The sequence below is a fragment of the Malurus melanocephalus genome, unplaced genomic scaffold (assembly GCF_030028575.1).
Source record: "Malurus melanocephalus ecotype Western Australia unplaced genomic scaffold, MMel_1.1 scaffold_189, whole genome shotgun sequence".
Taxonomy (NCBI): Eukaryota; Metazoa; Chordata; class Aves; order Passeriformes; family Maluridae; genus Malurus; species Malurus melanocephalus.
This window is the reverse complement of record NW_026623421.1, coordinates 325,344-352,291: the sequence shown is the minus strand read 5'-3', so window position 1 is coordinate 352,291 and position 26,948 is coordinate 325,344. Positions and strand designations below refer to the sequence as shown.

The window sequence follows — 26,948 nt, the reverse complement described above, 5'->3', positions numbered from 1 at the left end:
TACAGATCACTTCATTACTATATCAAAAGGAAACGTCTGGCAATCATTTCCAGATGATCACAATAACAAGACACATTAAGAGGTTCTTTTGCCTCTTCCTTTGTGAAAAGATAAATGTTGAACACTTTCAATTGCTCTCACAGTGAGAGGAAAACGTTCCTTGGTTGTGGATTTTGATCCTGTCAATGAAAAAGGTTTAGCCTTAGGAATGCTGGCTACGTCTCAAAACCATAAGACTGATTTTTTAAAATTTATGATTCATGCAGCAAGAAGTCAATATGACACATACAGATTAGAGTTCCATAGCATAAAAATACATCACTAGCAATGACATGCTCTGCTTGTGATTAACAGCCCTCTCTTGGCAGATTTCTGATATAAATGGTCTTTCTGGACAGTTTTTTCCTCTTTCTGATACCTGCCTCTGAAGAAGCAAGCAGTCTGCTCAAGGATGATTTTGGACCTTGGAGGTTTAACTCTAACGTCTACATTTTGGCAGAATGTAAACAAAAATCATTATCACRCACTAYATATGTTATTATAAATATCACAACTTAACTGAGATTACAYGTGAAATGAGCATCTAAATGCACATGTTACTCAGGGCAATGCCATGAATGGTGACAATCGGGTTTGACAGGAAAAACCTTCTGTGTAAGACCCACATAGCAAACATGAGAGCCAYGTGGCACCAGCAGAAACAAGACTCTGGACTGCACTAGAAAGCACAAGTTTGTTATTTCACTCAGAAGGCCAGTTACTACAAAGGGTGCTGACTGTGGCACTGGTGTCTGCCACTGAGGTGGTCAGTCCAGGGGCTCAATCCCACAATGGCTCGAGACCACTGATATTTAAAAGTATGTCTCTGCAGAACTAAGGTCAGTTAGTTTTACTCTCACTATCACATAAATCAACAGTCGTACTGAGAAAGTAAAAGAAGCCACACAAAGTAAGATTGGTAGGAGATCAGAGGCCATTAGATGTCAGTATATTAAATCTGTCAAACTAAGAGCTGGGCTTTAGTCTTCAATTAAGGAATACTACTAACTCAGTCTGTAGTGTCAGACTCCAAGTTACCCTAAAAAGCTAGGAAAGTATGTTGATGTATGTCCTTTCTGCTTAGAGCACAGCCTGAACTGCCCAAGTCAGTTGCCTAATTTTAGGCACTTCAGTCCATCTGCAATCACCTAAGGAAGGAGGCCTGATTTTCTGAACCTGACAAAGCACAGCTCCAAACTGCATTAGCATTTTGGAACTAGAAGAGATGTGATGTTTCCTCTCCTAGATCTCCTTAGCAGCACTATCAAAAGCTTGAATGCCTACTCAAGATYACATTAAGCAAACAGGTGAGGTACTTGCACTGAATTCAGGAGGAATTTCATGCTCAGATCCATGGCAGAATAGTGCTCCAAAAGACATGCACATTTCTCTTCTCTTTGCAGGCTGTTGTGGGCATAGGTGCTGATACTTAAGCCTTTTCTATATTTGTCAAGTATTTTTAGCTTTGTCGATTTCTAATACATGGCTGTAACTCCCAGTACTTTTCCTATCCCTTTTCCCTTACATTTCAGAACAATAAGCTAACCTTCTAACACATATTATGTTCCATTCCATAAATATTATTCAGTCTTGCCTGTTTAGCCAAGGACATCTTATTTTCTTTTACCATGTAACCTAGACATAATAAATATGGGGCTAGAAACTCGGGTTGGTGGTGCTCCAAATGGAGCAGAATGAAAAGAGGAGATTACTTAATTAACTGTTCTTCTAACTGGACACTGTTGTTAAAKATGYTAATTTGTGAAACTTTTAGAATTGYAGAAGTCCTGTATCACATGTGCATTTTTTYRTATTYGCACCTGGAGGCCTCCAATTAAAGACCTGCTTTTATATTCCTTCCTATATTAATATTGCCTCAAAAATGTGTTGTTTTGTCTCTAGATTGTGAAGGCATCAGTAAGGGATTGTCTGCTATTCTGAGTTCCCTATCATGCTGTCAGTCCTCTATCAAGTCACCCCAAAACACCCACACAAAGAGCTACTAGTTTCTGACTCTGTGTCCCTAAGTCAGTGCTCTACATGGAATTTGGATAGAGACTGATGCTGTTTAGACACATGCTTCAAGATGGAGCAAACACAGCCAACAAGAGGTTGTTCAGAGAATATTTATGAATGAATCTTCAGTGGTCTATGTTCACTGTTACCTGCAAAAAAGCCTTCTAAACACACCAATGTGTTTCATTTTCTGATCAAAAAMCCCTCTAAGTGATAACATTAGTGCTCATAGCATTTGGTATCAAATAACAGGGAGAACAAGATTCCAGATCCCTAAAAACATGCCCAATAGCACTCCAAATGATTTGTCAACCATGTAGGGGAAGAGGGGTAGAAAGAATTTGACTCCTGACACACATATATTGTTTTCCATCTATAAGATAAGTTTTCCTGAGTATCCTGTTTTTATGAGGGGATAAGCATRTAACATATGGGTTCCTAATATGGGCCACCATGAGCTTTGAAAGTCACATCCACTCTAACAATGTCCACATCTTGCTGGGCAAATGAGTAAATAAATAGCAGGGAAAGAAATTGGAACGAATCAATGCACAACATGAAAGAATGTGGGGTATGAGGAAGTGCAAAATATATGAACTAAGACTCTGGTTCCCAGGAAGAACAGAGGGATGCTTTTGACGTGTCATACAAATTCAGAGAATGGTTTAATACCAAGCTGATAAAACCCAGGGACAACATCCCTGAGTGGAGATGGATAACAGAGAGGAACCTCTACCTACAATGTCCTCATCACYGGCCTCCAAACATTCCAGGACTGTGAGAACTGGCTTGCAGACTTTGGCAGCAGGACATTTTGTCATTGCTCAGTTTGGTTCCTGCTAGTGCAGTTAGTGGAAATAAATTAAAAGAATCAAGAGAGCATCTAGCCAAATGAAACATACAGACACCAGGGAGGAAGAACCCAGCTGATCCACACATACACACACGCACACACACACACACACACACACACACACACACACACACAGGAGTTAGAGAAGGAGAGAGAGAAGATAGAAATATGTTTAAGACATCTGCTGAAGATTTGTAATTATATATATATAAATTTATATATATACGTGCATATAAACTTTATATATATATATATATGTATAAAACAAAGGATTACTGCCGAGCAACACTATTTGTATTACTGTGGTAAAGCTGTACAGTCTTGAGTGTTGTTAATAACACAGTTGGTTTCTGTCCCATCGGAAGGTCACCTGATAAGTTTCATTCTCCTTGTCCTCATTCCTTGAGTCCTCATATCCCTGAATAACTCTGAGACATTGCCTGCTATTCTGACAAAGAGCCTTCTCCCTCTKCCCACACACCTCAGAGAAAGCAGACCCTTCCACACTCAGGAAAAGCACCTCAGAGGATCAAATTTTCCTCTTCAGTCTAACAGACCTTCCAGTGAAGTTATCTGGAGTCCAAATTTAGTAACTGAAGATCTTAATACCTTATACACATGGGAAAAAAAAAGACTCAGTCCCTTCTAACACTCTGCATTATTTTAAGTACTTGATTTATAGGGCACAGTTAAACTGCATCTGCTGGAACAAACCTCAGAGAATGACGGGATCATGATGATGATGAAGACCCTAGATCATAGCGGCAATTGTTACAGTAGAAACAATCATGAAGACCAGAATTTTTGTGTTTTGAATTGGTCAGTTGTACCCTGCAAAATGAGGTAATACAAGACAGAATTGCCAGGATCAAATTAACAATAGCTGTTTTAACTTGAAGGCCAATTTATTTTTCTGCCACTTCAATCCTTCTTTCCTGTTTTCCAGGCAATAATGGGTGTGAGCTGGTGACCACGCAAATGCTGGTGAATGAGATTGGTCTGTTCGTATTTTCACTGTTAAGCTGTCAAAGCACTCACATCAAAGGACTGAAGAACAAATTGCAATAGTCACAAGTACCCGCATTAAAGGGATGTTTTCATCCATGTGTATACAACTGCCCCCCAGCAACCCCAAAASAAAACCCAAACAAAGCCCCAGCCCCATCTCAAGAAACAGAAGACCACAAAAGAAGAAGAACAAACAGGTGAGAAGAGCTGGGCAACAGGATGAAATGACAGCCAGTAGTGCGACCGGGGCACGAAGAACCGCTTCAGTCTCTAATCCTCAAACACTTCCAGGAACAACGGMGGGAACAGTTCTGTGGGGCACTCCACCTTCATGTGCAGGAAGCGGCTGGCATGGCAGGCTCCGATCATTCGCAGGTCTGTCACTTTCATCAGCAGTTTTGGCCAAAAGTGTGCAACATGGTGTTTTCTGTAATTAATGTAGTGTTCGAATGCCAGGAGGAATCCCTCTTGACACTTTTCTATTCTCTCGACGCAAACAAGGCCTGGGCGGTCTGCAGATACAAAGCAGCAGAATTATCACTCTCACTTATTTGCCCGAACAAATTCCTGATCATAAATTAGGAAAAGTAGCACAATTCTGTTGCTAGAAGAAGGAGACATGGACATTTGGCTCTACCACAAACTTCTTTCACTCTGGACTACTCGCTTATCAGTACAACCCCTGTTAAAAAGATAATCCTTTCTTCATCCTTTGCCTGCTTTTCTCACTTACAGTGTAACTGCTTAGGAAGTGTTTCCTTACAGTGACTAGAACAACAGTTTCCTGATTTCARCTAAGGCTTCTATCTACATTTTTCTATAAAGCAACTAATAAACAAAAATAAATTCTTGCCAGATATCTGAATTCCCTTCTATCTGTTTTTCTACAGTCTGCCCAATGTTTTGATTATGCTCTGATCCCAGGTGAACTGCAAAGGAAACTGTTGTGGAGCACCACAGAACAACAAAGGCCAAAAATCTGACTGTCTCAACTGGCACCCAGATGGGGACTGAAAAAGCCCCTTTCMCAAGTCACTTCTCAGAAGACACTTMTGGGAAAGCAGGTCCTTTGAATTGCCTTCTGAAAGCCCTGTTCCTGCATCACTGTGTAGGGACCTAAAAATAAATCAAAATGTTTTGACTGGGAAGATGAAGTGCTGTGTTGTGATTAATGTGGAAACTTTTCTGTCTCAGATGCARTTAATGCTTGTAAATCACTGACTGTGTATTGTTATTCAGTGCCCAATCTTCAAAGCTCTCTTAAAAAAAAATCTTGCCAAATCTGCCACTGCCCAAGAATGGAATTTCCTCTTTGGGCTGGCACAATCACTGGAAGCATATTTGAAAGCATACTTGAATTGAGAAGGTTAGAAACTTTGGAAATCATACGAAGTGGTCTGTGCTGCTYCTGTACTATGACCAGTTGCAAATGGTCCCAGTGTAGGGAAACAGCACAGYTTGCAAATGCACATTAGGAAGCAGTGGTGCTGTCAATTAGGAAAACAAGAGGGTCAGACTAAAYATATGAGACTGGTAGAAATGTGCATGAACCACCCAGTGCATGACAGCACCCAGGGGAASAGAAATGAACATAAGGACCAGTGTTGCTAAATTATCCATTTTTCATTCAAGGCAAACTGGCTCAGAATCAGAACTGATTTCTTTTTGATGATCATCCCTGGCTCATCCCTAAGTACCAAATTGAGCAAGGTGTRTTACCAAAACCACTTTTATGTCCATCTCTCTGAACACCCTGAATTTCTCTTCTAGTGCTCACCAAAATAAGTCTAAGCTGCACTGGGATTTTGAGAAAAAAATTGTCCCACAWTACTCTTGTCAGTACTACAAGATCTAGCATATCTTATTTCTTTTACAAAGAGGCTTGTGACAAAGACCAAAGAGCTTCAAAATGATTGGAATCACAATATATTTTTGTTCTCACCTGATGACATGAGCAGGACAGCCTGAAGAAGGGCAACCTCGGTGTCATCCAGGTTAAATGAAGAGAGAGACATGCCCAGATCAAAAATGGCATCAGACACAACACCAAGACCCCCATTTTTCAGCTGGCCCCTTGTCACTGCCATCTCCCCATTTAGTGTTAAAGTCTCACTCTCGGGGTCGTAGCGAACTGCTGCTCGGAGGGACATGATCTCCATACAGCAGCCTTTCAGAAGGATGATCTGGTCTTCACATGGCAGCTGCAGAAATTATAAAMAGCAAAGAAAAATTCATGTTTGTCAGGCTGAGTCGCTTTTACAACTACAATAAATCTGTGAGCATGAGGTTGCAGTTCACAGCCCAGGACACTGCCCCACACAGAGCAGTTCCCCTCCAAACATGCTGCTCACTGAATGCACTGCACAAACCCCAAGGATGTGAGTTCCTACCTTCAGGAACTGCCAGCAGGTTAACATTCCCTGGTTAGCATTTCCACACGAAAACTAGCAATGACACAGCTGTATGTTCCCTCAACTTACAACTTACCACAGCACAATAAACTATAATTGGGGCTCAGCCAATTATATATATAATATATATACAGACCTCAGCCATCCTGGTTAAATTCACTACCAGCCATACTTATTTCGTACCTGACTAGAGGAAAAGAAAGACATTTGGGAGGGATTGTAAGAGTGGACTGTGTTTTAAATAAAAGGAATGAAATGAATATATAGAGGATATACCTCAATCAGTGGGGCAGTAATTCTCCCTGCCTGTTTTAACAACAGAGAATTTATCAATATCTGTTTAATCTAGTAAGGCTGTTCTTCCTGAGTCCCTACATTATTGTTGGACAGACAGAAAATATATGGTACAGCTACAACTTTTATGCTGGTGATCTTCAGGGCACTTATCTTTTCCATGATATTAACAAAGGCAAGCTGTCCAAATTGTTRGATGTAGATTCTGTATTTACAAAGTACAACCAGGACCACAGGAGCAGAACATGTTCTATAAAKCTATAAAGCAAGTCTTTATGTTTTCGTTGGTAATTCAATGATAACAAAACCCACCAAGACAATTTTAAGACTGTTCACATATGTGAACAGCAAGGGTCCCACATATGAAAGAGCAACACACTTTTACTWGGCTTGAAAGGAGGCAAAAGGCCATCCATTTTTGATTTATATAAAATGATTACATTTACCTGTCTTGAAATTCAAAATGAAACCCCCATGAACTATAGGTTTACATGGCAACGGTGTACTTGCCAAGCAAGTACACTGATTTGGTGGAAAATGATGCAGAATTACCTAAGGCAAGTGGAAAGAAAGCAGTTCCCTGTTAGACAAGAATCTGAAGAACAAARCTAGACATAGTCAGGAAAATGAGTTGAGTCATGCAGCCACTTTTCCAGCAATGTCTGCTTCAGGTGAAGTGTTTGATTCACAAGAAAATTGACTCATCCATTTCAGGGCAAATGAGTTTCCCTACAGATGACCCTCAGCTCAGCAGCAGTGTGGGGGACTGCACAGGCACAGCAGCAGTCTCACCACCAATGACAATCCCACCGTTTGGCAGCTGAGACTGGAGGAGGGAAAGAAACAGAGTTTAAAAAAATTAAAATGAGAATAGATGTGTGAGAGGAACCATGAAGAGATACTGGAATAAGCAATGGCAATTATAAAAGGGACAAGAAAGAAAGGAAGAGAGAAGAGAGAAATGAAAAAAACCCCAAACCTCTAAAGAGAAGAAAGAATAGTAGAAAAGAAACAGATAAYAGTAGAGAAGACATTTTGTGATGCTTCAGCTGTTTTATTAGTGAGCCATGAAACTAGTGAGGATTTCTCTTTCTACTTGATCCTTCTTAAAAMTTCTTTATGATAGTGGTGGTCTGACTATGCCTGTTCTTCACCTGCTTTCCTAATTCTGAAGGATGCATGGTAACCTGTTACACAAGATACCAGGCCCCAGGTCTTATCCTCAAATAGCAGGAGCTACCAAAGACAGGAGGCTTGAACATCAGTTCTACTCCCAGTGGTTCACTGAAATTCTGCCATGTGTTGTCCTTTCCTCTGCAGGGAGAAAAAGCACAAGGCAGGAACCTGAGGTGCTCACCGCTGGAGCACACATGTGAAATGCAGGACCATGGAACTGAGCTGAGCTGATCTATCTTGAAGGGTATTTACACAGCTTCACCCACTGTAGAACCACTGATGCCCTGACATTTAAAAATCACATCGAACTTATTACATGTTCCACAGTCGTCATCTTCCAAGCAGAAAGAAAAGCAGCAAGGAAACAAGAGCAGAAATGCTGAGAAGTAAAGGAAGCTTTTTTTTATACTTTGATTACTCTGGGATTGGATTCTTGTTTTGAGGAAGGGGCCAATGGATGCATGCAAACTAAGCTAGGCACTTACAGTACTTTGCTGGSTTCTGCATGTGTCTAGATGTGAAAAAGAAGGAAATGTAGCCATGAAAATATAAGTGGCCATGGATGTTCCTTGTCATATCCCTCTTTCATAGAGATTTACCACATTCTCAGACAGTTTCTGGAATTGCAAACTGAGTTAATGTAGAAGTGCTCTGCAGGTCCTATGGAAAAATGTTTTTTTCTCGTAAAAAAAATCCACAGCCCACACAGCATTGCTTCTAAGRAAAGGATATGGTTAAAAATCATAACTGAAACAAAGTTAACAGGAGGGTGCCCCTTCAAAAAAGAACAAACATTTGTCATTTCCTTCCTGCTACAAGCAAGTGCTATATGACAACTCACAGGACAGCTGTCCTACTCCTTTGTGCTCATGAGGAGTTATCTCTCATGCTGCCATCAGATCTTGCTGTATATGGACAGGTGTCAGGTTTGCACAGTGGCTCAGCTGYAAACAAAACCTGTCCAGCTGAGCCACATAACATACAGAGGTCATGCTCAATGATAATTTGGYTTCTTCATCCATGCTTCCTGCCTAGCTCTGACACAAGTGGGCCCATGGTAGCCAGGAGGGGTAGGAGATGTCAGATGGGCACTGAAGTCTGTGTGTGACTGGCAAAGCTTTCTAAATTAAAAGGACTACCTTGGTATGTCACTGCAACTTCCCACCAACAAATGCCAGATCAGAGGAGACAGATTCCCTGATGCTAAATGCTGCAGGGGTCYCATGATCTATGGACATATTCCTTGTATTTTAAAATCTTCATACTTGGCTACTATTTCATGCTTCCTTGACTGATGGCAACAATGCAGATGCTGACCAGAGTGAGATATTTACACTATGACAGCTATTGATATTAAATGTTCATGCCAGAGGACCTATATAGCTCTCCCTGACTGACCTTAAAGAAAAGCTGCCAGCCACAGTAGAATAGATTGTTATGGCAGGCTTACCTTTCCTTCCAGGTAGGGTGTTGACCTCACATGGTGCAACTGTCCCTGATGATGGTGGGGGAGGGTTGGAACTGATCTTTAAACAGATATTTAAGGTMCCTTCCAACCCAAACCATTCTATGATTCTAGGATTCTAGGATTCTATGAAAATTACTTAGGTTATGAAGACTGAAATATTATTTCAGGCTGCATTCCTGATACCATTTTTTAAATTGGAAATAAAAAATATCAGCCATTGCATCTGGTCCTCCAATAAGAAAGATACCTTGGTACAAATGAGATCAGTGTAAGGCCTCTGCATTCCTAATGTGCAACCAAGCCGTTGGGTCTATTTACTGTACATTTTACATGTGATATCTACCTGGAATGACAATCCATTACTTTCATAGACTCTTTTATGCACAACCTCCCCATTCAGGAAAAGCACACCTAGGGAACTCCATGAGACAAGTGCGACTCCTGGATAGGGGTGCTTACCTGAATTAGAAGAATTTTTTACTGCTCAGACCCAACTCTACAAAATGGTACCTACCAAGGAGGCAGAAGATACCATAGGGTATCTTCTATCCCTATCCCTATCCATAGGGAACCATGTGCTGGAAGATTTTATTAAACATATCAGCGAGGCTTCTAGACAGTATATTTTTTTTCATTTGCTTTGCRCAAGGCCACCTCTAAAGACACTTCTGAGGTCTTAATGAACCACAATGAATTCCAGATACACAGACTCAGGATTTCAGTAATCACAGGAAAAAGAAAACTCATGAAAATCCAGATGATTCTAGTACCATCGATTTGAGTGTCTTTAATTTTTTAATTTTAGACACTGAATTTTTAAGTTCCATGCCAGAGTATTTTGAGTTGTTTTTAACAACAAGCGTATAAATGAGGAGTGCAAGAAGGTTTTCTTACCTCACAAAACATAGGCAACTTTTTGGCAAAATCCACCACTCTTGTAATCGCTGGTGTGATAATTTTTGTAAACTGACTGAAGGCTTCTAAATCCACTTTTCCACCTTCTGGCGCATTAACTATTGGTGCCTGCCCAATATCTTCTGGCTAAGGATATAAACAAAGATATTTAAAGGAGCAATCTGTTTTAGAGCAAATATTTTAAAACTCTAAAAACATCCTGCTTGGTGATGGAAGATATGCTGAAATAAAAAGCAACACTATTTGCTTTATAAGTAAAGTCCATTATGTCAGAAAATGTAAATTTATTTGTAAGGCATTTGTGAAAGAGGTGACRGCACAGAGAAATGGGTGACTGATATGGTGCTAACCATCCTTTGTGGGCAGCTGCACTGTTGTGCATACACAGTCTTTTCCTTGTGTCTGTATCTGTGTATTTTATGGGTGCAACACATGCATCTTTTGCTTAAAAACATGGGCACATTGTTTTGTAAAGGCGCTAAAAGCTCTCAAGTTTCTCTATTTGAGGTGACAGGTTACTCTATAGAAGATGCTGCAAGCTTTGCAGAAGTGGGCTCTTTCACCTACTCAAATCTCTGAAAGTCTCCCCAGAACAGATTGCCAGGCATCATGGGGCCCCAGGCAATTGCCAAGGCCACTTTCCAAAAAGCTGAAAGAACTTATGTGCAAGGCAAAAACAACTTTTGAGCAAGAAYAGGCTAACCTAAAGGTGACTTGTATAATCTGAATAGAATTTTAACTCATCTGGGTTAAATTTTGGTTGAAAATTGCCTGTTGCATGACTTCAGCACAAGGTTTCTCCAATATGGGAAAAAATCATATTTTGAGGATTTCAGAAGGGATACACAATGAAATAGCTTCAAGCAGAATCTGTAATGAGTGTTTCTTTATTCCAACTGCTCTTGAAAATGTTCACCTTGTTTTTATGCAACTGGTCAATGTTACCATGTATTTTAAGAACAGGCATATCAAAGCTATTTTTTTTGTTAAGTGTYGCTTTGCAACTACAAAAGACCTACCAACAACAATGAGAGGTTTAATTCTGTTCACATTAAGGTCAAAAACTAGATAAAATCCAGAGAAGTAGACCTTTAAGACCAATGGGCCTCATGACAYTTATATAAGATACTTACACAGGGGAGATGCTGAAAGTGTTGTCTGTAATAAAAACTTGTGTTCAACCACTTTCTTAAAGAAACACATCATACAAGATCCTCCCACAGCTCTGTCGCCAATCTGAATCCAAATCTAACTTCTTACAAGAAAAAACTCAGCAATGTGTTAATAAAGCAAGCACCAGTTGTAAAGGAACAATGAAGAGGACTGGRCTCAATTATCTGATGGTTTCTACTAAAAAAAAATTAAATATACTCATTTCTAGTCTCTCTCCCTCCCTGCATCTTGGGTAACTAAACCACATTGTCTGTGTGCTCATACTAAACAACCTTCATCACTTCCAAGCAAGAAGACCAAATGTTTAAACCCATGCAAACCATTGTTTTGGAGAAAAAGAAAGAGCGCAGCATTTTCTTGGGAAAGGCAAAAGAAGTCAGGACAGCCAGCTAAAGCCAACACAGTGGAGGGGAGCCCTTGCCACCTAACTCAACAGGAGAAGAGGTGCAGACCTCAAYGAAGTTCCTGTTGTCAAAGAAGCAGCCTCAACTGCATAAGGACAGACCCATAGCTCCTGGGGCAGGCTGTCATCTTCTCCGACTCTTCAACAGCTTTTCCGAGCTCCAACCTTGAACTCTCTATGCTTTATCCCAAACCAGGTGATACACCAAGAGCAGTGCTCCTGTCTAAGCAACCAAAAGTACTACTGCAGCTGCTTCTTGGTCTGCTCAAACCAGCACTGCAAATCTTGCTCTGCAACACCCCTGAAAAGTGCTCTCTTGCTTCCTGCTAGTAACCAGGCTGCAGTTTCCTGACTGTACACTACTATGAACATGAGCCATTCATATAGAAATTTAGATGCTGTCACTGGTATTTAAAAAAAACCCAATATGATAAAAGAGATCAGCTGCTTTGAATACGTAATTTCTCTCAGCAATTCAAGTTAGTTGAAATTCTCATGGTGAATTACGCAGCAGGAGCCTAGGCTTGCAAAAGATGAGTGTGCTCTATCTGATTTGGTATACACAGACTGTTAAACATCCCTGTGTATTCCTGAAGCACAGTCTCTAATCCCTCTTTTGTGCTGTACAAGAATTTTGCATTCTACACTTATTTCCTTTAAAAATCGATTTAGAAAAATCAAATAAATCCTTTTKTAAGGTTAAGCATCACAAATCACCATTTATTTTCTGATCCTTAGTTATAGGATGAAAATGTAAGTTGTTTTGTAGGCTGCAATCCCAATGGTATAGTGTATGCATCATCATGTTCTCACTGAAATTTATTTTGTTTGCCTAATTTATTTTCATTGATGTATTCACCATTAACCAAAAGAGGAAAAACCCATGAGTTATTAACAAAAAATACCAGCTTTTGTATTGTTTTAACAGTTTCAATATGTTTTATGATAGTCCYCAATAAAGACAACTATCCCTAGATAGAATATACTAAAAAAGATACAGTATGCATTATAGACTGCCGCTGTTCTTAATCAGGAATGAAACAATTTTTCTACTTTTTCTTATCATAGGACAATAAAAGTACCCAGCTGATTAGGCCTTAACATAGCAACATGCTGTTTATTTTTTGAAATACATAGTCTGATCAAACACCGAGCTTCAGGCAAGAAAAAGCAAGTAACAACTATGTAAAATCATCCTTTTTCCATAAACATCAATACATTGCCAGATAAAAYCTCTTTGGGGTTGCAATGCTGGGAAGGCACTGCAGAAGAAAGAACAGAGCCTGTCTCCAAGAGCAGTGTACAAGCACTTACAGCACTTACCAGAAATTTCCTTTTCTGCTTCCAGTGGCTTCCTTGTGCATTGGTGGCCACATGTGCTTCCGTAACAATTTTGATGAGTTCCCATTCCTCATCCGTTGGCTCTGGTTTGTGCCCAATSGTTTTCTGCAGCTCTTCTCGACGTCTCTTCTCTCGATTTTCTTCTATCAGCTTCCTCTTTGCCAACCTCTTGCTGTCATCCAACACCACTAGCAGGGCAAAAAACATACAAAAATGTTCCTTAAGAGGAAGCTCTTAAGGCTGTCAGAACTTCGGTCTTTTCTGTGCCTGACGTAGTTCACCTTAACTACTCAGTAAGGAAGTGCCTAGGCAAGACACACAGTTGGGAYAGTTCTCTTTTTTCTCCCTTCAAACTTCATTTTCTCAGAAGCCTGGACAGCAAAGAATGACTTACCCTCCTGGTAATGTTTTGCATTGACCTCAGGGGGTTATTCCATCAATAAAACCAATATGCAAAAGCTTTGTGAGGTGTCAAAGTGCTCCTATAATGGATTTGGAATAATCCATGTTGGGAAAGATGCACTTGTGTTTTCTTTGAAGTTGCATCAGCATGCTCACACTCGCTGCTCTGAAGTGCAGAACATGTTCTTGGAAGCCAGCAGAAAGTAACAGGGATTGAAGGTGGGAGCACTCATTCACAGAAGGCTCATTGACCTGAAGCATGACACAATCAGAGCAACCTGCCTTTGGCTCTTTCCCTAATCCCCACAAGTGTTGCATGGTGTTCCTATAGAGCCCTATTACTTCCAGTGACTCAAGGTACACAGGCCCCAGAGCTACTTGCTCACAGTCTCACTGGTATCCAGTCCCTCTCCTGAAAGTCTACCTAGCCACAATGAAATTGTCTCGTTGATTCTATTTCCCTCTAGACAGAAGGCACTGTTRTACATCACATTTACAATAAAAATACTAAGTTAGACTATTTTTCTCTTGTTTACTGGGCCTGGTTTTCTGTAGGTTCTTCTGCAAAGGATTACACTGGAAATAACCATGAAGGCACATGGGATTTATGTGACTTCTGGGGGTTTTATGTGACTTCCTCCCATTTATACTAATTGAAGTTATTGGTATAAATGTCTGTGCAATGGCAGGAAAAGAAGACCCCYAAGGGTTAATCTTACAGCCATATTTTCTAGTGCTTTAGAATGAGAGTTGAAATCTTTGCAGCAGATAACTTCTTCAGGGCTAAAAATAAAACAAACAACTGCAGGATGACTCATACAATGACATTCAATTTCACATCCTCCAGAATTTTCTAAACAAGATGTTTTTATCTCAAGCAAAGTGTCCATCCAGATGCATTTCTCCCTCCTCTCCTCCCAAGAGTGAACATTCCTACTTTACTCAGCTTGGTAAGGCCAGGAGCAGGTGCAGCCTGATGAAGGATAAACAAAAAATTACAGCCCTATGGAAGTGGCTTAACGCAATGAGTGCAATTCCCTGGTACAAGTTATTAAAACAGGAAAAGTGCTCGCAGCTCTACTTTACTTTAAGAAGCTTCATCAATCAACATACTTTAAGCAAACACAGACACTGAAAAAAAAAGATAAAAGAAAGGAAACCAGGAAAATATACTTACAATCTGTTGCCATGCCAACAAAGATACATTTTTTGAAGCGACATTCCTGGCACTGATTTCTTGTTACTTTGTCTATCACACATTTTCCTTCATATTTACAGGAATAGGTTGGATGGAGGTTCTTCTGAATGGTTCTTCTAAAAAAACCCTAAGTGCAAGAAATAAATACATTGGAAAGCAATAGCATTGAGAAWTTTTTAAAAACTGGGAGCTGTTTTAGTTTGTTAGGCATGTACTAAGTATGCAACATAACATGCTTCATTCCCTGAAGCTCTCAAAGCTCTCAAATCAGTTTTATAGTGTATGGCATTTCTTTCGATTTTCCTTAAAAATTTAAAACATAGACCTATCTCAGGTAAGTAAAGGTGCAAGTAATGCTGTCTTGAGGCACAAACACTGCATACATATCTTCTTGTAGTCTTATGTTTTACTGTGTTAATTTCTTTTGTATATGAAGTAGTTTATTTTGAGTCCCTTTCCAAACTCTGTAACTGTTTTGAAGGATATTAAAAGKCATAGACACAGTTTTAATTACAGAGCAGCTTCTGCAAATAGAAAAAATGGTGGTGTTCTTGTACTGTTAAAGGATTAAGGACAAACAGTTCTCCTCCTTTCTTTCCATAAAAGCCAAATAACCAGCCAACGGACCAACCAAATCTGGGCAAGAGAAATATTTTGCAAATACAGTCTACACAATCTTTGAGTTTGGTTCTAAACAGGTGGATCCTTAATTTATAAATTATTTATATTTCTGAGAAACAAATTGAATTTATATTTACCACAGAATTTAAAAAGCCCCATCACCTCTAAAGATTCCTCTCTATATCTATGTATCTATGTATCTATGTATCTATGTATGTATCTATGTATGTATGTATGTATGTATGTATGTATGTATCTATCTATCTATCTATCTATCTATCTATCTATCTATCTATCTATCTATCTATCTATCTATCTATCTATCTATCTATCTATCTATCTATCTAATCTATCTACCTACCTACCTACCTACCTACCTACCTACCTACCTACCTACCTACCTATCAACCTATCTAATTTATCATAATACAGAGATATTCTGCAAACTGAAACAGATCCTAAGACCATAAGAACTAATGCAAGAGAATTCACTCATTTATACACCCCACAATGCCTGGCTGTAGYTTAAGAAATCAGATAACATTTATCTCTGAACGTTATGGATATAATCCTGGTATTAATGTCAACTAGACTTTTCTCACTGACTTTTGCAAGGGCTGGATAAACTCTCAGAGATGGTAAGATATGAACAAGATAGGTTGTAAAGCAAGAAATTTTGACTTCACTTTAATTTCAAGTTTCACCATTATTTGAGACTGTCTGCACTCAGCAATGCAGCTCGGGATCATCATGACACAGAGAACAAACTGACACCCTGGTCCTGTTTGACTGAGGCTGCTGAGAATGGCTTTGGTTTCAGTCAAAACAATAGCAAAATTCAAAYGAGATTTTACATAATGAATAGTCTCTTCAGCTGGGTTTTTATCTAATGAATAGTCTCTTCACTTCAGTAGGCAAAAGGTCTGTTTTTAAATCATGTTAAATAACACCCAGTAAAATCTTACAGCAGTGCGCAATTTCTTTTAACACCGAATGTCGAATTAACATGTACAGATAAATYTGTATTTCAGCTTGTACTCCTAACTCCTGTGAAGACAATAAAGAGCCTTGTTCTCATTAGAGTTCTATCTTACAAGATTCAGCTTGAGCTAAGAATACAACTCTTTCTTCCTTAATTACATTAAGATCTGAAATGTTAATTAAACTGAGTGGCATAAAGCTTGTGTGTGAGCCTTTGCAAGACTGGGACCAGTTGTGTTGAGATAAAATCCAGGAAATAACGTGCAAGATATCCTTATGTGAGATTTGGAAAAAGTCTCAAGCTCTCATCTCCCAAACAATTGGTTTTGGTTCCWTTCTCAACCCTGTGATGAATTCCTAGAGACAGGATCTCCTCCTCTCCTCCCTGAAGATTTAAGATAGCTGTGGACAACCAGGGTCACGGGGTTAACAGTAACTACAGCAAGAGACGGAAAAATCTCTAACGAATCTCAGCAAGTGACCCTCTGTTTTCCAAACCTTGCATAAGATTTAATGTGCAAAGCAAGTGACCCTCTGTTTTCCAAAATCTTGCACAAGATTTATGATGGCAAGGCTTTCCACCATCTCTGTTGGGACAGCCCATTTTACCTTCTCATCTCTTTGCGTTTCTCAGAAACTTTTTGCAAAAAACCTTCTTTGCACAACTCTAGATACATGGTAAGGAAGCTGCTCTCTATATCTGTCCAAACACTTCATCACAGAAGTGTTATTTTCATCAATAAAAGAAAGAACATTGTATTGTAAGGCAGCAATTCTTCTTAAACTCCTTTACTATGCACCTATATAGTAATAGATGCAATGGATAAAGTCTGGAAAAACATTTCAGTGATGTCAGAGCTCACTGTTCATTTATTTGTGTTTAAAATACTCCTAAATTTACTCTTCAGAAATCATGTGTGAGGATGTTTTGTTCGTGAATGCATTTGCCAAAGGAGATCTTTGGCTGTCAGCCCTGATTATTCTTGTTACAAAATAAAGTGACTTTGAGCAGAAGCAATGAGTAAACATCATGTTAATTGAAAATCAATGATATACATATATATAATTGATAATACATATAACTTTGCTGATAAATCATACAACTTGAAATGTGTATGCAGCTCCTCCAAGAAATTCATTAACTTTTGCAAATTGTTAGCTCAGTTCCTTGTGCACATAATCATTATATAAAATTGTATATCAGACAGAACTGTATCTGAAGWTAAAAGTATATTTGTATACTATGTCTCTAAAATAGCTGGTAGACATAAAAAGAACTACTTGAGTTGAAGTTAACAAAAACCTTAGTAGRAAAGCTGGTGGGGGATACTGCTGTCCAGCTGGGAGCTAAGGATACTTTATAAAGCTGCTTACTTTCCATTATATCTGAATTAAGTTGCATCTGTACATGTTACATATTTTTATCATCTGTATACATGATGCAAATGTGTAAGAATCACATGTGCAGTTCCACAGTTCTTCTTAAAGGTATAAGCATTTTTTCATACACTGTATGTAAGCCTAAGTATAAAATCATTATGAATACTGCCTGGATCTGCTATACATAGGATATTTAGGTCTCTGTGCATTTCATAAACATAACTTAGGGCAATGATGGACAACCAACGGAACTACTTCAATACAAGAGTTAYTGTGCTGAGGGGCTCTAAAGCAAATCCAAACCCAAAATCTCAGATCCAAATGTTCCAGACTTTGTGGATGAACAAAATGAGACTTCTGTGGCTTAGTCTCATGACACTAGTCCAAGGCATRTGTGGTCCCATTTGTTTAGAAAAACAGTATTTTTATTTTCTGCAGGAAAGAATAGCCTTTTTACAGAATCTTAAGCTATTCAGGCAAACTCATGGCAGTGAAATCATGTAAGACGTGCCTGCTTCTGTTACTCAATTTTTTTATTTACTTGCCCAAAGCAATCTCTTTTTAAGTTTAATTTTGCATGTAGTTTTGGAGATGCCATTTAAGGCTGAAGGCACATTTCAACATGCTTAAGTTAAAGAAGTCAGAATCTTTTTGAAACTTTTAATTGGGTGTCAATGCTTCCCAAATTGACAGGTTTTAGTGTAGTATGAGCATGTGGAAAGGATTTTGATTTTTGCCTCTTCACAGGGATGATGCAAGGCACTGGAACATTGCTAATCACTACAGACTCTTCATGGCCATAAGCAGAATGTCAGCTATTGCATAAACAGCTTCAGTGGAGTTACTGGGAACATGCTCATGTATTCTGGCAGAGAACATGGCTAAAGAAATATTTAAAAATGGAAATGTATAATCTAACTGTTAAACAGCAACAACAACAATCTAAATTTCTTGTTTTCTTTTCAGAAGCAAACATGGCAAAAATCAACTACATTCCTTATGCATATGAAGARCAGCAGCATGGCCAGATAAGGCTTATCATGAGTACTGGATGTTCTTATTAGCTTCTAATCTGTCTTTATTTGGTTTGACAGCACAGTTCAGGAAGTCTGTATAATGGAGGAGCTGGAGAGCTATTTCTGCTTCCCACTTTCCCACTATGCCATTTACCTTGCAACCTTCGCAAGTGATGCAGCGATAATGATATCCGGTGGCTTTGTCCCCACATACTACACATAGCTCATCCTTGTCTAAGTAACTGGGTATATACCCTGCAAAGAAAAAGATGTAGCATGTAAAGTCCATATAAAATGATACAACACATTTGATATAAAAAGATCGGATTAAAATCCACTGCAGATCWACCAGTGTCATTCTTCTAAACTCACTGAATTTCCTGAATAAAAGTTTATGCAGACTTAATTAAATAGTTGATAGGATCTTCCACTCTTCAGACTGATTTAGCGTCTATTGATCAAGAGGGAAAAGTTGGAACATGATTTTTCTCTCCTAAGTGAAATACTACCTCAGAAAATATTCATTAATTCAAAAGATTTGATGTGAAATAATAAAATAGCAGTTAAGACATACAATATATTTCTGTTCTACATATCAGAAAAAAAGTAGTATGTTTGCACACTACAGATGAGATCCCAGGTTTCAGTGTGACATAGGAACTTGGTAGTAAGAAATATTTGCTGACAGATGGTTTGTTTCAAAGCAGAGAGGTACTACGAACATATAGCCCAAGCTGTATTGATCATGCCTGCCCTGGATATGTTTCACAGAAACACTTAACATRGCCCAAATTTAAAGCAAAATGCATGGACATTCAAATATATGGGTGTATGTATATGTATGTATTAGAACGAAATTTTCTCTTCAAAGCAGTTTACTAGATTCAGCCAGTGAAAATACTCCTGCTGTGAAAGAAATTGGCAATGCTTGGTTCTTTTCCCACAAYGACATTTGTTTTGATAACATAAACATATTTTCAATTTGAGCAAAAAACCAAAGCAATTCTGACGGCAACCAAAAAGTAATTGTAAATACAGATAACTTTTAAAGAAGGTAAAATAYAAACCTTTCAAAATCAATGTTTTCATGACTCATAACTCATGGAGTTACAGTTCATAACTTTATCTTMTGACAAATCTCACTGTGAAGATGTAACAGAGATCTCAGATTCCCTTTGAGGGGAGAAAGTGCACCTGATTTGTAAACTGTGTAAGATTACTGGAGTGTAGTGAACATTTCACAGAATCCCACAATGGCTGAGGTTGGAAGTCATCTCTGGAGATCTRCTGCTCTGACACCCCTGCTCAGCACAGGGCCACCAAGAGCCAGCTGTCCAGGACCATGCCCAGACAGCTTTTGAGTATCTCCAAGGATGGTGACTCCACAACCTCTCCGGGCAATCTGTGCAACTGCTCTGCTTTATCACCTTCATAGTGGAAAGAAAATATTGCTTTATTATTCTCAGAAGGAATTCCCTGTATTTCTATTTATGCTTGTTGCCTCTCGTCCTGTAACTGGGCACTGAGTCTGGCCCTACTGTATGTGGGATCAGAAATTTACATACATTGATGTGCCCCCTGGGTCTTCTACAGTATGGGGGATCAGAAATTCATATACACTGATGTGCCCCCTTGAGCCTTCTCTGCTCCAGGCTCAACAGACCCAGTTACTCCTCATAGAGGAGATGCTCCAGTTCATCATCTTTGTGGCCCTTTGCTGGGTTTAGCCAATGATGTCTGCATCTTCTGCTGGGGAGCCCAGAACTGGACCCAACTGTCAGAGACCAGTCTGATTCTTATTCATGCCTCAACATATGTTCCACGAGGTAAAAGATGGCTTCCGGGAGTAGTGTGCTTRCWGGGAGCTCTGTCCCTCAGGAGGCTTTGCCTGGCAGCCMSTCATGGCACAGACAGCTTCCCYYGSTGCTCTGCAAGCGCCCTGCCCCCCTTGYTGGTAAGGTAAATGCCCGGAAGCCCGGGAAAACAGCGCGCGGAAAAARCGCACGAGAAATCACGCTATGGGAAGGCAAGGCATATAARARCAGCKAACKGCGACACAACGGGGGCCATTTTCCTTTGGAGTTCTTGGAGGTAGCGGGGGGCCGCCTTGAGGGTCACCTTGGCCTTCCCCCCGCTCCCTCGCTTTTCCTTTTCTCCCTGTGGTCCTGCCTTCCCTGTTCGCACCTGTCTTCTCCTTGCGCTTTGTTTCGCCGCTTCCCCGAGGCATCTCGACCCTGCGACAACCTCGTGTTTGYTCTTCCCGACGRAGCCGCCGCCTGCAGCAGCCGCTGTCGTGGGTCCCGCAGCAGCTCCCTGCCCTCAGCCGTGTGTCCGGCGGTGCCCGCAGCCCCAGCCTGCCCRCAGCAGCCGCAGCTATCTCACGAGGGTGCCCGTAGCCACGGATTCGTCTTCGCCGACGGGAAGGACACGCAGCCGCTGCTGTTTGGAAATCGCGCCCAGCCCGCCCCTGGAGCCGCGCAGGCTCCTCGCAGTTCGCAGCACACACACACTCCTCCTGCCGACGTCGACGGGGTGCCCGAGGTACAGCAGTAACAATGTCTCCTATTCTGTCTCTTTCCGTTTCTCCTTTTCCCTCTTTTCTATTCCCCCCTTAGTAAGAAGTGGTAAGAACACTTACCCTTCTTTACCAATAAACAGTTCTCAGATATAATATTGCCGCGTTTACGCTTCATTTTTTTGTCCAAAAAATCTATTAAAAGAATCCTCCCCRACTCCCTCTTTCCAAGCGGGACRGGACACCAACACTGTAGMMCACAAGAACTGAATAGAAGGGAAGGATCGCATTCCTCCAGCTGCTGGTGATGATTTTCCTTATTTATACCAGGATGCCATCAACCTTCCTGCTTCAAGGACACACTGCTGGCCCATGTTCAATTTGTTGTCCACTGGAACCCCCAAGTACTTCAGTGCAAAGCACTTTCCTGCCAGTTGGGATCCAGCCTGAAGTACTGTGTTTATTATTCCTCCCCTGGTGCAGAATTGGCCTTTGCCTTTGAAGAACTTCATGAGATTCCTCTCATCCCATTTTTCTAGCCTGTCTAGGTTGCTCTGATAGCACACTCATCTGGTGTTCCAGACACCCCTCCCAGTTTTGCTTCATTGCCAGCTGTCTGAGTGGAATTTTTGAGTGCAATGAAGAAGAGCCTTTTGGATGTGGCTGCCTGTAACACTACCCTTTGACACTGGCTTGCTGAAGCCATCTGTAGCACCATACATAAAGGCCAGACTTGAAGCTTTCTGCTTTTAATGCAGCCCTCACAGCAGTAGGGGTTGGTACAGCTTGGGGACTTGGGACAACAGTCAMTTGGGGGGCAACCAGCAGCAAGACTCAGAGCAGCAGAATGCTGTTGAAGGATGCTGCAAAAGGGGTGGCCATCATCTTTTTGCAACAAACATGCCAGAGGGTCAGCTCAGTAACAGCTTAAATTAAAATGCATTCCTAAGGCTATGCTTCCAGYGGTTTTACAGAAAGGAAAGCCCAAATCAAAGACAAAAGTAAACGCAGCTTAAAATGCTTAAACTTTATGAAGGCTGAGGAGCAAATCAGGAGAAAGTAATGAGGGCAGAAAGCATTTGCATGGCCTAGTCTAACTGTAATTGCGAGAATCTCAAATATAGAGGAACATATATCCCTCTTCTCTAAAACRAGGAAGCAGTAGTACTCGGAAGCCATGCCTGGACACAGACAACTCAGTTCTGCTAATACTCCTACTGACATCTGAAAGGAGAGTGGGGGAACGAGCTGAGATCTTAATGCTCTATCAAGCCAGTCTACAAGACAGCAAAAGATCGTATTTACATGCAGGCTAAATTTCTCCATAATGAACAAGTTATGCTTGGATAGACTGGTRGCCATGTTACATTGAGGGATGAGAGACAGCAGGGTTTTTGACTCTAATTACATCACTGACTCCTAATAGACATTATGCCAGTGGGGGATTAGCAGAGGCCATTATCTCTATCCTGCCCCCACTCTGCTCACACCTGCCTCTGCACATGCAACATATACACAACACAGAGCTGATAGAGTGGGCAGAAGATACAGCAAAGCAATGAAGAATTTTCCCCTAAGTTTCTCATAAAGATCAATAGCTTCTYGTTATTGCTGGTTACTGCTATTCATGAAACACAGACTTCACGTAGGGTAGAATATGTCCTCTAAAATTCAGTATCCCTGGTTATYTTCTTCAAGAATTGCTTCTGAATTAAATATCTCATTAATATAATACATTTCATTAATTATACAAACTGGTTAGTGCTACTCATGTAATGGCAACTTGTTCTACTGGAAGAACAGAAGATCATATGTCTAAACCGATTCCTTAAATATATACAGTAGGTCATGCATGCGAYCACTGCGCCCCCATCTCCTTCTTGGAGTTTCATGACTTTATCCAATATAGGAAACAGTTTCCAACCTGGCAGTAGACAGTGCTACAGGCACCCCTAGTACGAAATTAAGAATGCCATCCTTACATGCAACCAACCTTACAYTCAAGATTCCAAATTTTCTTGCATCAGGAGTATTAAGTGCCAGCTACTTAAGCTACCTAAATATTATGTTCAGTTTTGCAGGATTGASCCCATGTCACAAGGGAAGCACACATTTGGAACTCGTTGAGGGATTCAACAGGAAACTTCAATAGAAAAATCTTATCCCAAGAGATCACTAGCAACAAAGTTGTGCAATACAAATATATTTTCTTTCTGTTACAGTTTGCTATATTTTTAACACTCCTTCCAACAGCTAACGAGATCAGAAACTCACCCAGAGTGGGAAAATTGAACCTTCAGTAGTATTTAAAAAAATACCATTCAGACAGACATCACTGCAAAAGGAGTAAGTGGATTTACATTCAGTTSTTACTAACAGTAATGTCCACTCCAAGTAATTTCCAGTAGTTTTAAATATACTGTATRACCTCTGTATAAATTCAATACAATTTTATTTGAGAGATGTGCAGATAAACAGACTCAGTACATTTTTCCTGCTTYTAAGAGTTAGAAACAGCATTAGCAGGAAGAAATTCAACACTGTTTTTCTAAACGTGGTACCAACAGAAGAGAAAAATAGTGAGCGGAGACTCTTGGGGAAGCCATGGATGACAGCAAAGTTATCTGTTAGATGTTTTGAGAAAGGGCAGAGCAACAGATYTGTCTCACTCTATGCACCACTGCTAGTAACTTGTGTTTCCTATCAACAAGTACTTTTGTTTCATGTGTGTGTAATAATACTGAAGCAAAAGTAAAAACCCCTATGCGGAAAAGCAGATGCTGTCTGGACAGAGTAACCCAGCTGCTCTCTCACTAAAGAAGGATGTCTGATAACAAATCTCCTGGRAACATTGCTAGGTTCCTTTTTTCAGGGGGACATAATTTATCTTTTATTTCTTGGTCAAAACGTACAAAGTAAATGGCTAAGAGGAACTGTTCAAGAGCAACATCAACCTCACTGAACTGCACAAAAACAACCAATATTGTTCCTTGTTGTTTCAAACCTCTGTTTGCTGTATTCAGCATCCTCATGAACTGTCATTTGTCGCATCCTGTATGATCCTCCAAGTTAACTGTCAAGTATAACAATAATGTTTATCCCAATGCCCACCTTGTATCTTTGTTTTGAGTGGACARTAACAGCGAATGACCTTGATCTGCCGTGTCTGGTGCAGACACTGTAGCCCTGTAGCCTAAAGTAACACCTTTGTTCCCCAGACTCCCACCTGCCAGTCTGCCTAATCTTACTGTCTTGGCAAGGCTAAGCACACAGCAGGACCAGTTGCCCCTCTCTAGAAGAAAATGTCGTATAATCCATTATAGCCAATCTTGACAGCGATTTAAATCACAACTGTAGCTTTGCAGAGGTGTGGCAGAAAACAATTCCCTTCAATTGAAAAATGTACAATTGTACATTTGTCTGCCCCAAGCAGCCTTAAGGACAGAAGGAGATCTGCTAACCTATGCAGTCATCGGAGGTACTTCATCATTAATACTGTGTGCATACACTCTTGAATTACTATTTTCAGGAATGATGCCTTGCAGCAGCTTATATGACCCTGCACAGTGTAATGGGTTGGAGAGACACAAATGAGACATTTGGTGGCTATTGCTCCACACAAGGCAAACTATTTAAATTACAACAAACCCTGAAAATTATAGTGTTTCTTTTCCTTCTATACCTGCTACACATTAACAAAAACAACAGAAAAAGCATATTGCAACAAAAGTAAACAACCAATTTAAGTTTTAAAGTATCATTGCATATACTTTATATCTCTAGATCTGTACGGATAATGTGATATTGGCCTAGGGAATTAATCCACACCTTAAAAAATTATAGAACCAAACAGTATTTGACAAYCAAGCAAGGATATGAGCAACATTGATGCAAACAAATTATGCCTGTATACCAGATGTTCATCATTAGCTTGTTCCCGATCCACCATAGATTTATAGCTTGCAGTCAGAAAATGCCATTTTTTGCTATTGTAGAAGGACACTTGCATTTCAATACTATTGTTCAGTATTTTAATTTTCACTGTACACTGCCAGGGTCATCTTTCTTTCTCTTGTCTGATATGGCTTGCATGACTAGAGGCCACTCACTAAAATGAGGAGTTAGGACTTACCAGTAAGCTGGTATTCACTTACTAGACACTGCAGTACAAAAATAAAAAAAGATTAAATTAATTACTACCTTTACAATCCCCAACAGTATTAAAATTGAAACTGCTGTTCTACTGCTTTTATAGTCACATTGAACTCTTTACAAATTATAGAAATTACAAGGACCAGCCATATTCATCCTTGATGTACTTTTGCAGAAAAAACTTAAATGGAGTGTTTGTTGGTGAAAGCATAGAGCCGAGAGAGAAAAAGCATACTGCATTCTTATTTGTGTTATTATCAACATTGATCTGAAAGGCTAGGCTGAAACACGGATCCTTGTTTCCCACTTTCTTTAAATTACTCCCACTGAGAAAAATGGCTTATTTCTCCTTTGAGCTTGGAAACTCTGAGAATATTGCTGAACAGATTCACACTTTTCTTCTTAGCTAACTGGCTTGCTTGTCCTCAATTTTGATCTTTGTTGACATTCTTWGATTTATAAAATTACTAAAATTTGGCAAAAGATTTTGCAAAGATCGAATCAGAAACATTTTATAGTCCCTTTTCTCTCAATGACTTTTCAGGGTATTAGCTCTGTTCCTTGGGCTGAGTCAGAAACCTTATCAACAACAGTGTTTTTGCAGAGAATGTGCTGAAAACATTTCAGCCCAAACTGTGTCATCATTAAAACTTCTGAATTCAGTATAGAACCTGCAACCATTACCAGCTGCAGGTACAAAATACACTGCTTTAAGGGTCAGATCATGTCATTTCCCCACCCTTCAAATTATTTAAATGTTTTTAGAGACAATATMTTAGTATTGCAAGGAAGTTATTTAATTAGAAATCTAAACCTCACTGAACAAAGCAAAATATGACTTACTTCATTTTCTCATCTTTCATCTGGTTATGGAAAGGTAACAGTATAGGAGATGAAAACACATTATTTCCATTGACTTTTTATTATGAAAGAAATGTAACTCCAAATGCATGATGATTTATGCAATTTTTCTTAGTGATATTTCCTGAGATGTGTGGTCAAGGGCAAAATTAATACTTTTAAGCCTTGAATAAWCGTTAACATACTGGGAGCTGCTCTGCTCCAAAGGCCAAGATGACAAATTCTTAGTGTTTTTGTAAACTGATTATATTCACACACACTCTGTGCACTGACAAGATGACATTTTGGCATAAGTTTCACGTTGCATTTTCTTAGCTATTTAGAAAATACCCTAATGTTTTCAYATTGATGAGAACTCAGTTTGGATTCATTCAGTCACATACTCTAGCACTCACATAGTATATATTCTCAGTTGCACATTAACTGCCTGAGAAACTACAAAGGGAAATAATTATGGCAAATAATATGATAAAGATTACAACAATAAAAACAACTTTCAAAGCCTCTTTCTTCCACCATTCCAGGAGCCCTTCAAAAGACAGCATTAACCTCACTGATCCCTCACTGGTGTCTGGGAAGCAAGACAAGCTGCAGGGATGAGAGCCGGTTCTGCTACAGCCTAAACTCAAGAATTCCCCCCTGCAAACCCTTGGTCTGGCCAGCAGCCTCTGTTTACTGCTCTCTGCCCCCACAGAATCTGAAGTTAAAGCCTAACCTCACAGACT

At 39.8% G+C, this 26,948-nt stretch overlaps 1 protein-coding gene across 14 annotated transcripts in view; it reads right to left on the bottom strand.

The window, feature by feature from the left end:
* Nucleotides 1-2,427: 2,427 nt before the first annotated feature.
* Nucleotides 2,428-26,948, bottom strand: part of THRB (thyroid hormone receptor beta) — a 155,162-nt gene continuing 130,641 nt past the window's right edge. For all 14 annotated transcript variants that reach the window (XM_057373181.1, XM_057373185.1, XM_057373190.1 and 11 more), the window contains 6 exons: nucleotides 18,850-18,950; nucleotides 14,677-14,824; nucleotides 13,080-13,285; nucleotides 10,160-10,306; nucleotides 5,859-6,117; nucleotides 2,428-4,428 (listed from right to left, as the gene is read on the bottom strand). In XM_057373181.1, the coding sequence (XP_057229164.1) occupies nucleotides 4,187-4,428; nucleotides 5,859-6,117; nucleotides 10,160-10,306; nucleotides 13,080-13,285; nucleotides 14,677-14,824; nucleotides 18,850-18,950 (1,103 nt within the window). In that variant the 3' untranslated portion in view covers nucleotides 2,428-4,186. The remainder of the gene's footprint in view (nucleotides 4,429-5,858; nucleotides 6,118-10,159; nucleotides 10,307-13,079; nucleotides 13,286-14,676; nucleotides 14,825-18,849; nucleotides 18,951-26,948) is intronic.